This window comes from Aplysia californica, unplaced genomic scaffold, assembly GCF_000002075.1.
Source record: "Aplysia californica isolate F4 #8 unplaced genomic scaffold, AplCal3.0 scaffold00321, whole genome shotgun sequence".
In the NCBI taxonomy this organism is placed as follows: Eukaryota; Metazoa; Mollusca; class Gastropoda; order Aplysiida; family Aplysiidae; genus Aplysia; species Aplysia californica.
Window position 1 is genome coordinate 45,701 of NW_004797591.1, and position 18,382 is coordinate 64,082.

At 39.9% G+C, this 18,382-nt stretch overlaps 1 protein-coding gene across 1 annotated transcript in view; it reads left to right on the forward strand.

Annotated features, from left to right (window-relative positions):
* Positions 1-18,382, forward strand: part of LOC101853011 (zinc finger HIT domain-containing protein 2) — a 30,799-nt gene that overhangs the window by 2,755 nt on the left and 9,662 nt on the right. The window contains exons 2-6 of the mRNA XM_005102334.3: positions 10,659-10,808; positions 11,744-11,820; positions 14,051-14,095; positions 14,878-15,002; positions 15,345-15,455. Of these exons, the coding sequence (XP_005102391.2) occupies positions 10,659-10,808; positions 11,744-11,820; positions 14,051-14,095; positions 14,878-15,002; positions 15,345-15,455 (508 nt within the window). The remainder of the gene's footprint in view (positions 1-10,658; positions 10,809-11,743; positions 11,821-14,050; positions 14,096-14,877; positions 15,003-15,344; positions 15,456-18,382) is intronic.

Sequence of the window (18,382 nt, forward strand, 5' to 3'; positions counted from 1 at the left end):
GGTGGGGGGGGGAGAGAGAAGTAGCGAGAAATTCCAGGCAAAACAAAATGGCGACCCGCATAGTTCGTCTCTATTTGAAAAGTGAAATAGCCGTAGCATCTTTGTAGATGACCAAATTAATTTACTTTTGTGCTGTAACATCATTTTTTTCTTTGTTTTTGTCAATTTGATCGTCCACACTGATAGACAGTATTCAGAAAGAGAGAGAGAAAGAGAAGGGCTCCGGGCTACTTTGAAAGGGGTTCGTGCAAATTCAACCCCAGCACAGGGCCTGTGACAGGGAGGGATAATCAGGTTTTGGTCCCAACGATAATTATGGAGTGTGGGTTTTGGCTCCACCCACGATTAGGGCTAGGCCTACTTCTGGTTCTAAACGAAACGATTACTTTTCGACACGCGTTCTCAAATGTGTGATCCGCAGGGAGTGAGAAATATGAAAACTAATTGCAAAACATCAAATTGAGGTTCAATTCAGGGGGGCATACCCCCCGTGACTAAAGCCCTCCCTCTATACTTTATTTATGTCAGGAGGAATCCCCCCTCGTTAAAAACACGTGAAATATTACTGCTCATTTTGTACTGAAAAATAGCGCATCTCTCATTCTCTTTCTGATTTATAAAACATTGATACCGAGTTTTTAAGTCAGTATTGATATCCAGTACTCTAGGGCCAAAACCGGAGAATGCAGACAGGGGCTGTGGTTGTGGGCAACTTCGCAGAGATGCCAACCAGTACGATTTTAAGTATTTTAGTACGATTTTTGGCCGAAAATACGTGAATACGACTTTTCATGAAAAAATACGCATCCTGGAATGCGAAAACTACGAGATTCAGCTTGGGCGAGTAAACTTAGTTTAATTATCTCAGGTCATCTTTTGTCAAAATAGTATCAGTATCGCAGAACTGGAATAATTGAAAACCAAGTCCGATGTGGTCAGTAAGTTCATTTTTGCCAGTTGCTATCGTGATATTATATTCGTTTAGCTTTTCCCCGTCTGGAGAGTACGTTTCGCTTTCACGTGAAAAGGCAGCTATGGCGGTAGGCGGAAACGTATGTGACACCGAGGCTCGATCGGGAAAATCAAGATCTACTTTCGCTTTCGTTACCACCGAGAAGTTTGCCAGCAGTTGTCTGATAACGCAACATTTGTGGCATGCGGGTTGTGCAGTATAAACACAATGTCGCCGTGCAAATAAAATGGAATAAATACTCTGACTCGTCGCTGTGCTGTCACTTGTGGAAAAAAAGAAAAGAAAAGAAAGTACAAGCGTCGTCCGATTTTTAGATTATCTGGCTCGCCATCGTGACCGGTCACTGACCCTGTGCGCTTTCGCATCATAAATAAATGCGGCATCGTGTGAGCAAAGACCGTCTTTGTGGGAGTAACGGCGTTGCGAAGTATATATATGACTACGGAATAGGGGAGGAGATTATTGATTTTTTTTTGGGTTTAAGATATTATCGGGGGTTTAAGGCAACACCAGACGACAAAAACTTGGAAGCATTTTTCAGAATTTTGATTAGAGCTTCCTGCAAAGCGCGCGTTGGTGCAGGCCATGTGCGGAATCGGGACCCCTCATACTTCGCAAGTCTGTGTTATTGAAATAAAGTGTTCGCGTTTCATTGGATGGGTGATAGATCTAGTAAATTATAACTACTGTGTATGTTGTAGCTTTCTGTTCAAGACTGGCAGATTTTCAGTGTCACTGCATCTTGCCCTACCACAGTTGTTAAAACTCTCACAGTGCATGGGTCTACTTGAGCCATTCAAGTTATTGCTTTTCTATGAGTTTGAGCAATAATTTGAGTGTCTGTCAGTTCATAATATGAATCATGACATCCAGACTGGTTCTTGATAGTCGAAATTTTTGTCCTAGGCCCTTCCGAACTCTCAAAGCAGGATTTATTTTTTATATAATAATGAGAGGAAAATATTATATAATAGACTGAAATACTTAAGTCAAACAAGACCCCAGTACAACATTGAAAACTGACATGTTGTTGACTGGATACATGTATATTGTACGCGTGTGTGCTCCCTTTTTCGAGCTGGTGAGCTAGTAATTTTTTTTCAGGAAATATTGCTGGACACCCTGAACATTTTACTATTACTGGTTGGTTGACCATCAATGATTTATTTATAGAGGCACCAGCCATCCATGTCTAGGTTCTGTTTTAGCCTACTGGTTGGTCGGTCGGTCGTGGGGAATACACATTTTCAACTGAAAATACACATTTTCATATTTCCCAATACTCATTTCGGTTTTCTGTGGTTGGCATCTCTGACTTCGACAGGGGACGGATTTATCTTCAACAGTACTGGGCTCTTTTTCAACTTACTAAAAGTTATTGTGCCCCCCACCCTTCTCTCTCTCTCTCTCTCTCTCTCTCTCTCTCTCTCTCTCTCTCTCTCTCTCTCTCTCTCTCTCTCTCTCTCTCTCTCTCTCTCTCTCCCTCTCTCCCTCTCTCCCTCTCTCCCTCTCTCTCTCTCTCTCTCTCTCTCTCTCTCTCTCTCTCTCTCTCTCTCTCTCTCTAACTCTTCTCTGAATTCTCTTCCATCTCTGTTTCCCTGTCCGTCTCTTTTCCCGCCACCCCCTCTCCCTCACATTGCATGTGCATTTAGCTATAGTTGTGAACATGCAGGTTTCGGCCTTGCCCTTCACCCTGGCAGAAAAAATCCAAAATTTTTGTCAGGTGCCTGGCGTAGCTGCATGAGTTCTGCCCTTCTCACACCAATGGCGACTGGTATCACAGCAAATTCCCAAATTATTGACTTGACTTCCTCTACTGGTTTCTGACTCACATTGGAACAGTTGCATTGAGACAGTGGCCTCGTTTATGCCCGATCCTATTTTATAAGCCTCCCATCTCTTTACGAACCTGTTCCATACTTCCTCCTCTATTCCGATGTCAATTTTGGGATGGTCGAGTTTTGGTTGAGGTGTGCAGGAGGGTGTACAGTTTGAGTGTGTGTTAGGGGGTATATTGAGCAGTGCCACCACAACCTGGGCGTGTTCTTCACCGGTTTCGTAGTCACAGCCTGGGAAGGGGCATATGACCATGTTGCCAAGTTGTGAGTTGAAGACTGGTCAATCTCTTGCTTTCAAAGTTTCTCTTAAAGCTGATAGAACGATTGTGCGGCTGCTCTCAAAGCGATGAAATCATCATCTGCCATTTATAATCTATAAACTACACGGAGAAGTCTTTCTTCACTCCAAGCGCGCACATAGGCCTACATGAAGACATGCACGCACATGACATTACACACACACACACACACACACACCCACACACACACTCACACACACACACACACACACACACACACACACACACACACACACACACACATACAGACTCTTACTTTCACTCCCGCACACAGATGCACTGCTTTGGGGGTCAAACTGCAGTATTTTTTGCTGCAGGTCACAGGTAACAGAACTTGTCCACTGTCTCAAGTTCCTTGTCGTTCAGCCATATATGGTTCTGCTCTGCACCTTCTTGGGGATGGATAACTGTTTTCTTAACACTGATGACCAAGCTAAAGACCTTGCATGCTGTTGATATGCGGTCCATCATTGTTTGTAGGGTTGATTCACTGTGAGCAACAAGAGCAGCATCATCGACGAAGAGGTCTCGTACTGTTGTTTTGTTGATCTTGGTCTTGGCCTTGAGTCGAGTAAGATTGAAGAGCGACCCATCAGTTCTCCAGTGGAGGAAGACATCCCCTGGTGACTCTTTAAATGCGTGTTGCAGTAAGACAGCAAAATAAGTGCTAAAAAGGGTTGGTGCTAAGACACAACCTTGCTTTACTACGCTATTGATGTTGAAACTGTTTGATGTTGAGACGTCAAATTGAATGGTGGGTTTCCTACCCACGTGGAATGAGATGATAAGCTCTGTAGCAGTATTGGGGGACAGCCAATTTTTCCGAGCACCATGTACAGTCCTGATCTACTGACTGTATCAAAAGCCTTTGTCAGATCGATGAACGCAGTATGTAATGGCAGTTGTTGCTCCCTGCATTTTTCTTGTAGCTGACGAATAGAAAAGATCATATCCATTGTTGAGCGGTTTGATCTGAAACCGCATTGGCTCTCTGGTAGGACTCTTTCTGCTAGTTTCTGAAGTCGCTTCAGGATGATCCTAGCGAAAGCTTTTCCAGTGATGCTTAGCACACAGCGTCCGAAATTCCGTCTCAGCGATCTTTTAGTTAGTCCGGGCCCCCCGCGGTAGGCCATAAATTAGCGGCAGGTGACCTGCAATTTCACGCGTCAAGTCGGGGATTGACCGGGGTCAACTCGTGCACAGCGCTGTCCTATCTTGTCCTTATCAGAACGCGTTTCTTTCCCTAATTTCATGAGCCGTAAAATGATGCTCACTCTACCCCTAGAATCTATTTCTTCACAAATTCCGCTTCGTCTACGCCTTCTTGATATCTTGTGAAAGTTTCAACAGTTTTCATTGATTCGTTTGGGAATAATAACAGTTTTAAATTGTGAGTGTTAAGTGATCGGAAGCGCCGTTAATAATGTTATCTCTTCAAATTTAATTACAAATCATTCGAGAATGGAACGATGGTCTTTATTTCTGTTTGCGCGGTGTGATAGCCATCAAATCATATTTTCTAATGATGTGAATTTTGTTTTTCCAGCACTTTGCGGTGACTGGCAATCAGTTAGTGAATTGTGTTCCTAGGTAAAAATTGTTAAACTGCAATGGGTCAGTCACACATATGAGAGGCATAGAGTCTCTGAATGAACTTGGTCGTGTGTGTTGGCGTATAAATTTAACTGTCAAACAAAACAAGAACAGAAAGCCCCGACTATGTAAGACAATGGCAGGAGATATTCTCTTGGTTTATGGGATTGATGTGAGGGACGAAAATGAACAGTCGTATTCCGCTAACATTTGTGTCAAGTGTTTTACCGCGATTTCAACTATCAAAAGGAGATAGGGTGTTACGTCACGTCAATTCATGCCGCAAAAAAGCAGTTGACACTAGTAGGAACATGTGGTGTGCGTTTGACAATATGTGAATTCCTTCTCCGTTTTGTCGGTACCGCTTAGGTGGCTGCATACAGAGATCCATTTCAAGCTAACATCGTAAAACACCCCAAGCATACCTCCCTCCATCCCCATGTATGCAAGGAACTAACAAACACAATTTGTACAGAAACAAGAAAATACTCCCGCGAAACTGCAAAAATTGAGGAAGCAAGTGGACTGGAAGCAATATTCAATCTTCTCAATGAAAGATTTAGCCATGTTTACACTGCAATATCACATCTCAAACCAGTCAAACAATTTTCACTTCCACAAATCTTCGTAGCAATCGACAATTACATGTCCGCATTCAGACGCTATTTCCCCACAAAGTTATCCCAAAGCAACACATATCATAGCAACACTGTATTCCACACATACAACAACACATGTTTGCTCTCGGGCTTTTAGGAGAACAGGACACAGAAATCAGCCACCAAGCGATCTCAAAACTGGAAGCCAGAGTACGGAGGATCCCAAACCAGATAGACATAATGCGTTTTATTTTTTGTGTCGCATCTCCTGCAAATAGATCCCTCATTGCGTGCTGCTGGATATTTTTAGAAAGAAAAATTGTTTAAATTTATAGTTTTATTATGTACATGTTCATTTTGTGAAAAGAAATCGGTGCTGTATATTGAAGATACGTCAGTATATCATTATTCAGGAGGATACACAATCCATTGGATACAAAAAGTCATGAATGCAGGGAAGCGTTTTGGCTATCATGCTCATGACAAGTTCCATGTTCGTGCTGGAAACAAAATTTTGAGTGAGTCAATTTCTAAACACATTTTCCTGTCTTACGTGGCAGTTTTGTAAATATTTATCGTTAGGCTTATAAGTTATTAGCCATTTAATATGTGTTTGTTGTTTTGACTAACTGTAAATAGACATACATTTTAAGAGCATCTAACTCAAAAACGTGAGCAGCCATGGTATTGCTATTTCGTACCCATAAAGAGGTTTAGTTGCTTTCTCTAAAGAACAAACTTGTGTTCACGTATGATATTTTTTGTTTGTGTAAGACGATAAAACATGTGTTGAAAAATTCATTTCACCGGCTACCGACGCAGGTAGCGGGAGGGCGGGTTAGTGACCTCTGGGTGACCGGCCCGCCGTGACCCGGTCACTCCATCGCCGATCCAACTAAAAGAGCGCTGTTTGTACGCCGTGAGCAGTGAGATACCTCTGTAGTTGTTGCAATCTCCTTTGTCCCCTTTGTTTTTGTAGAGTGTGGTGATTTTGGCATCTCTCATGTCATGTGGAATTTCTGCTTTCAGCCAACAAGTTGTTAGTAGCTTGTAGAGATATGGGAGGAGGGTTTCTTTGTTCTCTTTCAGCACTTCAGCAGGTATGTTGTAATTTCCTGCTGCTTTTCTGCAAGCGACTTCATCGATTGCAGAGGAGAGTTCTTCTTCTGTTGGTGTTGTATCAAGTTCTGACATTTCGGAAAGCTGAGGAATGGCCTCATGTAGCTGTCTATCAACATGTCGTTCCTCTGAGTATAAGTCTGAATAATGTTCCACCCATCTTTCCATTTGTTTCTTCTTGTCTGTCAGCTGTTCACCTGTCGCAGACTGTAGAGGTGCCACTTTGTTTGCTTTTGGTCCAATAGCAACTCTGATGTTTTCATACACTTTCCTGATATTACCTGTATCGCTGGCCTGTTGGATTTCTGAGCATAACTTGTCCCAGTACTGATTGGCACACTTTCTGGTTTCTCTTTGAAGGTTCTCTCTGTTGGATTTGTGTTGTGTTCTATCAAGATCTTACGCTTTTTCTCGAGTAGTGGTGCGAGTGTTGATGCACTGGCTTCAACCCAGTCCTCCTTGCAAGGTCTTTCTATTCCAAAAGTAATCGACGCAGAATTATAAATTGTTGATCTCATGCTATTCCACATGTTGTCTGGGGATGAGCTATCTAGATGTTGGAGCTCTTCTTTAACATGTTCTTGAAATTTTGCCTTTAACGCTGCTTTTTTGGTATTTCTTATGTTGATCTTAGGTTTCTTTTGTTTTTCAGCTCTTGGTGTTTTCTTTGTGACTGTCTTTGCCTTCGCTATAACTAAAAGGTGGTCTGTGTTGCAGTCTGCACTGTAGAAGGATCTTGTTTGCTTTACCACGTTGGCATCTTTCTTTCTGAGGATGATGACGTCGATTTGGTGCCAATGGCCTGATCTTGGATGGCACCAAGAAGCCTTGTGTCTGTCCTTGCCACTGTAAAAGGTGTTAGTGATGCCAAGGTTGTTATTTGTGCAGAATTTTAAAAGTCTCTAACCATTCTAGTTGATTTTTCCCAGCCCAAAAGGTCCAAGGCAGGTTGGCCATACTTTGTTTTCAGTACCTACTCTTGCATTGGAGTCGCCCGTGAGAAACAGTTGGTCTGCTTTTGGGACATTGTTGATTGCATCCTGAAGTTCCTCGTAAAACTGGTCTTTTTTCTCATGTTCTGTTGTTAGGGTTGGGGCGTAGGCGCTGATGAAGTGAGCCTTTCCAGTTTTGGTTTCCATTTCCATGACAATGATACGTTCGGATATACCTTGGGGGGGTGCTGATCCTGTTCAGCAACCTGTTGTGTACTGCAAAGCCCACACCATGGATTCTCCTCTCATCTTCCCCAAGACCCTTCCTGAAGAATGTGTAGTTTCTTTCCCTGATGGTACCAGAGTTAGCAAGTCTTGTCTCTTGCAAGGCAGTAATGTCTACATTGAGTCGTGTGAGGTCCCTGTCTATGATTGCTGTCTTTCTGATGTCCTCTGTTTTCCCCAGGTTGGTAGTGTCCAATCCGGTTGTCATTGTTCTAACATTCCAGGTCCCCAGTTTCCATGGGGTTAGTTTTACTTTTTTTTTGGCCTGGTACTGGTTTAAAGTCTGCCTTTCGGTTTTTGTCCTAGCTCCATACACCCATAGAAGCAAACAGACGTGGCGGATCAGCATCTTACTGACTGGGGGCTGCCCAGCTTGAGACGGGCGGTAGCTGATCAGTGCGACTGAATAGTCACTCCCATCGTCAAAGGTGACCCGTGGCGACATCCTGTTTCGTCAAATAAGGATGTCTTATAACCCGTAAACTACCACCTCCCGTGTTTTTTCCCTTGCTCTTCATATCAAGGATGAAGTGTCCTCTCCATAATCATATAAATGCTGTTGTAGCTGTGGTTGAGCTGTGGGTCTGATCTGCCATGTTTGCTCTTTTGCAGCGTCCTCCTAGAAGTCTTGAAATCTTGACTAAGCTAAATGCCTAGGTTTGGCTATATGGAGAACGTGCCTTGCCCAATTTGCTCGAACCCCCTCTCGACTTAGCTGATTTAGTCCTAAGGAGAGACGAGGTCAATACATTTGGAACCAGTAAAGTTGCAGGGGCTGCCAGAAGATAGTTTGGATCGTTCCTCCCTGTCGAATGCCTTAGGGGCCCTCCCTCCGGATTTGTTTAGGGTTTACTCCCTTAACCTTTCATACTCCCATATGCACCTACAAGGCAGTAGGAACAGTTGCAGGTAGTACCATCTACTGTCATTATGGTAGCAGCACTAAGGCTGACCTGTATACATTATAGCCACTAAAATTGTCACAAATCAATTATTTTCCAGAAAATTTCAAAACAGGGGGACACGCTCACGCTCCCGCTGTAACCCCCCAATCGGTCTGAAATGTGTAAATTACTGTGCAAGTAGGCTTAGTCAACTTAATGTGATAAAATGTGATCTTTAAAAACCATCTTATATTTCAAAAAATTATTTATTTACGATGGAAATAAAGTTGATATTTGTATTCAGCGCATCAATATATAGTAGAAAATGGACATCTAGTAGCTAAGTGTGAGACGGGAGGGAAAGTAAAAGAATACCGTGATTTTGCTCAACCATAAACTTTTATCTTGGTTGGCCTGGAACGAATCTAACTGAGTCAGGTCAAACTTGGTTCTCCCCCTGTCGAAATTGCCGTCTCGCCCTATTGAATTTGCACCGCCACCAAAATCATGTCACCCCATCGTTTAAATAAACCACCTATTTTTGCAATGGTTTTAATTTTAATGGTCATAGATCTAGATCACTATATTGTGTGTTTTGCAGCTAAAAAGACAGCAGTGTCAGTGGTTCAGCTTCTAAAAGCAGTGCATGAAGCATGCAGGTGTGAAAGTAAATTTTACGATGCATCCTGTAAATGTAAATAGATGGGAATAAGCTCAAGTGAGTTAATTGGCGGCTGGCCTGACTTCCGCTTTGAGGTTGTGCTGAGGGTGCTAGGCAGGGTTGACAGACCTGCAATTTTATGTTTTGTAATGATAAAACAGCACCAGTTCCTATAAGAATAGGCAAGTTCAGTGAAACAAACAGATGATTGCATAGAGAGGAAGGCGCATTTTTGATAGTATGATTTTTAAAATCTCTGATAGGATAGCCCAGTGAGAAATGGGGAAAAGTTTGCTTCTAGCATTGATTGGTTATCACATACACACAGCTCACTGACAGCTTAAGGCTAAATGCCCTATGTTGTCAGTTTACTGAAAAAGAAGTGAGTTGTGAGCAACCCATCTGCCTTTGATAAACTGGTTCTTGATAAGTTGGGCTTGCCGGATAAAAGGAGTTAAAAGTTAAAATTGGTGTAAAGCTGATAAAAGTGAAAAAGGAAAGTGTTATTGAATCTGAACATGAGATAGGTGTTAATGTACAGTAAAATAATACCAGTTTGAGAGTGTACTGCTTTCAGTAAAGAATTCAGTACTGTAAGTATGAAGTAGTATGATCGCTTTTAAGGACAAGCGGGCTTACCCAGATTGGGGGGGGTTCAGAAATCTTGACCTACACCAAAAGTGGGTATTGCTTTACCTTTAGGAGAAGTTTGGTTTCATTGGTGTGTATATTTGTTTGGTTATAGAGAAAACTCTCCTTGTCTTTTAAAGAAACTGAACAAGGGACAAAAACTTTACCTTCGATTTTCTCACAAACAACATTTTTCGGGATAGTCCCATTGTCCTTAAAAGCGACCATATATATACAATTGAATCTGCTCTAAATGATCACCTTCTATATTATATGACTATATTATAATGACATTCATCTGTACAAAGTGTCAATACCCGTCACCCCTTGCATTTTTGTTTTATTATAATGGCACTGTGTGTCTTAGAAAAGCAAGTTTTACTGTTTTCGATTTTGCTTGGTGGACAAACTGAAAACTCTCCATCATCATCATCATGATACACATGGCGATCGTAGATATAGACCCATCATTTCTTTTACTTTTTCTATCAGTCTTCAATATCTGCCTAATCTATAATAGCCTACAGCATTTTGTCTTCATCTTTAGCATATGAAAAGTTAGATGTTAAAATGTGATAATTTTTTTTGGCAATGAATCTTTGCTAGCATTTGTGTCCTCATTGAAAGCTTGTTAGTCATGCCTCAGTTGTGTTTGAGCATTCAGCGCCCCCTCCTTAAGCTGAATTTCTGGGAGAAGTTCCTTAAATTATTATCATCCACTGTGTATATTGGAGAGTTTGAAGGATAGAGAAAGATTTTATCTGCTATCATGTTGGTTTTCACCTGAGTTTGTGATGTTGATAAATAATTGTCAGTAAAAACAAGGGTTCATTTTATAATTTCAGCTGTTTGCAAGTCCAGGCAAAGTACACTTGTCCAAGATGCAACATCAATTACTGTTCATTGACATGTTACCAGAGTGAAAAACACTGCTCATGCTCTGAGGCTTTCTACAAAGAATGTGTTATTGATGAGCTGAAGGATTTTACCTCCACGTAAGTTGATTACTGTTAGGATTAGGATTACCACAGTTTTGCTCATTTTAGTTTCCCCCTACTAATTCTTACGGGTAATTGTTGATGACGTCACAGCTTACATTACTAATGGTCTGTTTTGCTAGTTCAACATCGTTATCCCCAAATTTCAGTTGGAAGATATTTTCAAAAGTACTTCCAGGTATTTAAAGATTTTAAAATTAACTAGAAGAATTTCTTTTGTGTTTGATAAGTTAACCTATAATTTTGCAAGAAAGACCACCTTCAATGCCTGCTCTTTTTAGTCTTTCAACTACCTAAGCATTCTATTGTATGTATCAAATTCTGTGCACTATGAGACCTCTTAATTTTTAGTGCATGTTTTTGATATTCTCTAGTCTTGAATCAGGGACATGAATCTGAACAAAAAATGATTTGTCACCAACCATGACTGCGTTTTAATCTTGGATCAAACCAGGCACTTTAAGCATGAGGGAAAACCCCCATTCTTCATGAATAACTGGCCTCCTAGTCTCTGTCTGTAACCATAATTTATATCACAGCACTGTATCTGTGAATGGTTGGTGGATGCTCTGGCGTGGTTTGTTTCTTCTTTCTTATGAAATATCTATTTTCCCTATCTCTCCCCTTATCTTTGTGTATATTGCTCCCTATTTACACCTCTCATCATCGGCACTGTATGACCTATGTGTGTTTCAAAGGTTGTAAAACTCTTTTGAAAACTAAAACTTATAAAAGACCCTCCTGCCCCCCCCCCCCCTAAATTAAGCACTGTATCTTCTAATTCAGTTTCAATTTTTTACTTTTATTTTCAGCAAACATAGTAGATCTATATATAGCAGGACTACAATAAAATGAAATGCTGTGAAAAAATAATCTTTGTTGTGTATTAATTTACTGTTTTCTTGATGTCTTTCCTTGTTGTTGCTCTGCAGGACAGAAGATAGGGAAAAAGTTCTGGAGATGTTAGCAAAAGACTTGGAAGAAAGAACAAAGGAAGCTTCAGCTGAAGGTATCTTGTTGTTCTCACTCATTTAGATCTATGCATGTAGGTACAGTTGGATGGCTCCAGTACAGTTGTTGAGAAGTGAACAATTTTGCCTGTTTTCATGTTCCCACTTTTCTTGTGTGTAAATATCACCATATTCTTTGGCTCTTTTTCTAGCAAAATAGGTCTCACTAGTGTTATAAAATATGCTTAGTAGACATGGGTATTACAATGGTTGGCACTCATGAGATTGTGCCTGTTGCTGGCTAATAATTCAGATGTTGTTTTGGACGAGCTGTGTCTGGCTATGCATTGTAGTTGTAGAGTTAGAGTCTTAAATGAAATCTATGGATGGCTTTTTGAGCTGGGATCCAGGTGAGAATAACTCCTTGGCTCAATACTGTAGTGTACTGAGTGCTCCAAGTAGTTTCGCGGAAGGATTCATGCAAAATAATTCCAAGCCGATGACTTTATTCTAATAGTAGAAAAAGAACGGTTCTTTCTATTGGAACCTTTTTTTAGCCGGTATTTTACACATTTCGTGTTTAAAATGATCTTTGAAAACTTAGACGCTTTTTTTCAAGGTTTTCTATCCAAACGCCAAAGGCTAAAAATACAAACCACGGGAAACAACGCTCAAAGCTGTACAGTTCTCCGCCAATGAAAAGACAGTATTTAATCATCAATCTTTCTGCAAAGCATTCGAATGCATGGTGTCAATTTTGAACCGGCCCACCTCGCATTCCGACCGCGTGGGGCTTCCCTTTCCCCGGCGATTCTCCAGCTCATACTCGGATTATAATATACAAACAACTTACCATATTTTAAAGAAGGAAATTTCAACTTTTTCAAAGTGTTCAGCATTTGGTTTTTTATAGCAAAAGAGCAAAGAAACAGAGATCTGAATTACCCCCATTTTACCGAAACCACGCGCTCGGAAGGCCGCGTGTCAGCTTACGTGCCGTGTTTGCGCTACCTAATTATACGTTTGCAATAGCACCATAAACACTTGAGCGCACACACACACTCACAAACACACACAAACACACACACGCACACACACACATACACACATATACGAACACACCGACACACATACACACACATGCACATAGACCGCCTCACCGGCCTCTTGGTAAGGAGTCCGCTATGAGAGATCTAGAGGAAGTTAATTGATCATTTCAAAGCACTAAAACACAATAAAAACGAATTTTAAAAGTCAATCCAAGTTTAAAACTGAAAGATCAACAGACGATATCAGCTAGCAGGGCACACCCACACTGTCAGCTGTTTACGTAAACAAGCTTGAAGTGAGCTGGAAGTGAGCTGGAAGTTTCCGTTTTTACTCCGTTTTACCAATCAGAGTTTTCTACATTTCAGACCATTCATGCTCGAAAAGGGGTCAAAACCTAAAAATAGTTGCGAATGAAGAATGTTGAAGCAAAGATACTGGAGTATCTTAGGTTGAAGCAAAGGTAGCCATGAGGTAATGATTCTAAAAATAATCTCACAGCTACACACTAGAAAGGTTCAAATTCCTTTATCTTGTCACCCAAGCTCACAACAAACCACACATACCTCCAAAATAAATAAAAATAAAATATTTATAGTCGATTAAAGTTGTTTATTTTTATCTTATATGAAGCAGAAGACGTCAACTTTCAATACATCCGAAAAAAAAATAATTTCATGGAAACTCCTTTTTTTGCCTTTTGAGCCTCGTAGCCGATAATATAATAGAACAGTGCGTCTTAAGACTGATATTGATCGGGGCAGACTGATATATAAGACTGATTTTTTCATTAAGAAATTAAAGGATAAGAAAAAGAAAAATACCAAAGTTCTTTGTGGATGATGGATTCTTGCTTTCAAATCCAGGAAAATATTCCCCTCGTTTTGACCTTCATAGTGTTGTAAATATGCTTAATGAGAATTGAATTTTGTAACTTTGCTTCATGTAGAGACAAAGCTTATGATGAAAAGGAATTGAAAACCAATAATTAGAGACCCTGGCATGACAAAATTCTATATTTCCAGAGGACTGAAAAGATTTCAAAGTGAAAAGCTGTTCAGGCATACACTATTACGCCTCAAACTACACTTTTTTTGTTTTTTTAAAATAAGAATTTGCAAATAGTATATTGTTTTCAGCTTTCGAGATCTTTCATTCCTCTCTGAATTAGTAACTTTTTTTTGTAACCAATCTCTTTTAATGCTTCCTTTGTGTTATCAATTTATCTTTTATTCTTTTCAGACAGTGATGAAGACCTCACAGAGAGACTTGAGGGACTGGACCTTGGTAAAATTCTTGGTTTAAATTTTTCTAAAATTTTGTGTTTTAGGTTTTCAGTCACCCCACATAAGAGTTATTCCCATATAAAACTACTCAGTTGCTGAGAAGGAATTGTGGATCTACAGTCCTTTAGGTAAAAGTTGGGAGTTCTGCAAGATTTGCTTTGAATGTCTTCAACTTTGAGATTTTCACATTTCGTTTTCTAGTTTGGGTCACACACCAGTTTTCATTGAATTTTAGAAAATTCTAAAATAAAGGAAACGGCTTTAATACAGGCTGTAATACTGGTGGATGTTTTGTAGACCTGGATGTTTTCAAGTAATTTCCGGCTATTGCAAAATGGGGAAATTTTCCAGCTAAAGGCTAATAAAGTACTCAAATTGGGTGCGAGAGTCGGTTGCTGGCTTATCGCCGACTCTGAATTCCACCCTACTTACGATTTGTGAATGCCGGCAATCAAAGCAGATATTTCAGCAATGATTGCCTGAACTAAAATAAAAATGCTTTAATTGAACAGTGGGATAGGACCATAAGTCTTTGGTTTTCACTAACTGTTTTGTTGAAGTTTGAAACTTCTTTCTTTTGTCAAAAAATTTCTCAGCATTCTCTTCACCTCGTATTTTATTTGCAAACATCACTAGGAATTTAATGCTACTGGAAGGCAAGTGTTCATGCTTACCTTTTTCTTTTATGAAGTATTTGATGGATATAGGAAGCTTTACTCCAAATTGTTTATTTTGTCTATCTTTTGGAGTCTGAACATGAAAGGCAAATTGACTACTTTTCAGACAGGGATGTCAGCACAGTGTGGAGTCGCTTGACTGCTAAGGAGAAGGAAGAGTTTGCTCGCATGCTGCAAGATGGACGACTGGCAAGACTAATTGAAGTCTGGACGCCGTGGTGGTTGATAAAAGTATGTTTGAAATATTTTTGGTGGAGTGATTTAGGTATGATTGAAGCTATAAAGGATTTATTAGATGATTTTATAATGTTTTAAGAATTTTTGAAAAAAGAACTTTCTTTTATTTGGTCAAAATTTTAATCTAAAATTGTAAGATATTTTCCTGCTGCTTTGTAGATAAAAGGAAAGAATATAATACATTGAATGTCGGGTGAAATTTTTAAAAAGCGGATTATATAAAAGTTGAACGTATACTGTAAAATAGCTTTGGGATCCAATTTAAAATGTGTGAAATAATTTCTGACCTCTCTTAATACTTTTTGTACTTTAAACAATTTGTTTGTTTTCCTCAAGGCAAATCAGACGCTCGTGAAAGAAGAGAGAGAGAAGAGAAAGGAACAGAATTCAAGTTCCGGAGTACCGGAAATCATGTCAGACATACCTGATATATCAAATATTTTGAAGGTAGTAGACAAGTGCTTGGGGTAAACAGCAATTTTCCACCCTTGTTGTAGTTATGCATTGCCTTTCTCACATATCAGAATCTTGATACTATTTAGACTCATGGTTTTCAGAAAATTTTGACATTGTAAGTACTTTCCATTCATAGATTTTGAATTCAATCTGAAAGTATTTTATCTGATCATTTTCAGTGATTTTTTCGTGCTACTCATGAAGAGCAACAGTACATTTTTAGTTAATACCTAGTTCAGGAATGGAAGTACACTTTCAAATGTTACAAAGAGAAAGCATATGTTTACCAAATCTGTCTCGTTTTCTTTTTGAAAGCATTGCTCTCTTAGTCTACCACTGTCAAGATCCATGCAAAGATATATCAATTTTAAAACTTATAATTGTCAGCTGTTACAAAACATTTGCTGTGGGAATCAGGGGCGACTCGTGGGGCTAAAAATTGTGGGTGCATAATTAAGCTATCGCAGGCTGAAGTTAGTCAAGGGCATAGTAAATGGGACGGTGTAGAATTTTAGGATCTTTGGGTTGGTGAGGGAGGACCTCATGCTTTTTAAAATGAATTCTTTCTGCTTGTCGCTTTGATTTCTAGAACGGAATTTGTTTGTTAGCAAAACATCAGTTTCGTTCATCCTGCATTAGAACTGAACACTCATGTAATAACTTTCACCCGTCCCCTACAAAACCATTTAAAGGCACAACTCACAGGACGTAGGATAGTGACTTAAGTATGTCATGTTCACCTCCCTCTTGTTCACGGTCACAGAGTCACATAAAATATAATAGTGGCAAAACAATGAACCAATCACCATTTGCTTGAGCACTCTGCTGGATAGCTTGGGGGCTCACATAATTGTGGCATAGATTATTGTACCGTCTATGGTGTTTAATTTTAGACTGCCTACTGTGTGCTATGTTTCGGCTCTATTAATCAGGTGCACATTTGAGATGTGCTGTCTTATAATTATTAATATTAATGTACCGCCAAACTCGCACGATTGTGGTCATTGCTTGGGTAATTCCAAAGAGCAATTTATATATATATGTGTATAAATAGGCCAGGTAACCACTGTGGAATATCCTATTATGTTTAGTTTAAGCGCATGGACTTTGGCATGGCATAATACATGTTTTACGGTGCTATAGACAGACAGTTACAGCAAGGATCTTGTTTTGATATAATATTTGGCTAGTGTTTGTTTCTGGCTTCTTTTATTTTATTATTGTAGGTGCTTTACGTAATAAAATATTTTTTAAAACTATGGGCGGCACTGCACGGCCGTGCTGTATGGAGGACGAACAGCGCCTGGTGGCAATGTGTCTTATGCAGTTTGCACTGAGCAGTTGTCACAGGGGTTTGATAATTGCAAGCTTTCCTATCATAGTTTGGTGGCCTGTCAATCCTTTTGAAATTTCAGTTCCATAGTCAGCGATGGCATGTATCTGGGAAAAAAATGTGGACACGGAAAAAAAATTTAATCTCAGCTGCATTATAAGACTATGTGTAAGATAAGTTGGAATCTGTTGGATTGACTTGCCGAGGCCCTCTTTTAATGATATGAAATATAAAATTTACATATATGATACTAAATTGGTCATTAAATCAAAACAAGTGAGCCTATTTTAACAGTTCTTCATCTAATGAATGAAATTCTGGGAAAAAGAGGCCTGCTTTTGGCAATTGTCGAAAAGTAATTTGACGTTGAAGTCTCTTAACTCATGCGAGGTTGTCACGAGTCGTGATACCGCGACTGTCCCTCCGAGGATATCGCGACTATAGTGAACACGGGCACCTGAGACTCAGTGTTGTGTATGGGACCACCGGAAACTAGTTAAACTCATTTCAAGGAATATTTTCCTTGTTTTGCCTACCCCAAACGAGAATATAGACCCAGATTTGGAATAGAAAACAGACAGTCTTGGAATTTGTTTACATCAGTTACTAAATCTAAGGCAGTATTAAGTAATTGAATCTGAAATGGCTGCAAATATGAATGTATGCAACTTGTTCAACGCATTTTATCGGGATAGTAGTGATTCAAGAGAAAATAGACTGCATTTCAATGCAAAAAGTGTGAGGTATATGTATAGCCCTCTGTGTCCCTGGTTGCTTTGAACTGTATCACTCACAGTAGGACTAGGAGAAATTGGTGGGTGACACCACATTAGCTAGCACTTGCACAGAGGCAAAGACACTCTGACAATCATACACATTAAATCTTGACAAGGTCATGTTTTTAGAATTTTTTATCTCGTGTTTTTTTTCTTCCCTCAATTTTTAGTTCAATAATGTTTGGTTCATATTTCTATCTTGAAAAATAATGAAGTTATAAACATTTTTCATGACCCAACCTAATTTTCATGAAGTTCTCAAATTAATTCGCCTCTGGGGGACCGGACAGTGCAAATTAATTGGCCTCTTGAAGGATTAAAAGAACGGGGCTGCCTAAATCTACCGATTATTCCGGTAGTTACCGATTTTGGGCCTGTTCTACCACCATACCGATAAAGGTGTCAAAACTGCCTGATTTGCGATGGATGCCGAAAGAAGAAAAAGAAAAAAAAACAATCTACAGTGCTTCCAATCTTCCTTGTTTTTGCAGAAATCCGCACGTTTACATGGATCCTTTCAGTGCTCGTTTTCTGGCTCTTCCTTTTGCAATGTTTGTAGGCCTGCTTGTGCACTTTGTTGCGTCTATCGCGATCCTCCGACAAAGTTCAGGGGTTGGGAAAATTTTTCACTGGGAGCCCTGGATTTGTGATGGATGCCGAAAGAAGAAAAAAAAAAAAAAAAAAAATCTACAGTGCTTCCAATCTTCCTTGTTTTTGCAGAAATCCGCACGCTCCAAAAGTTCCGTACTTGCCACATCATCATATCTACTCCATTGTTATAGAGAGAGAGGGAGAGGGAGAGGGGGAGA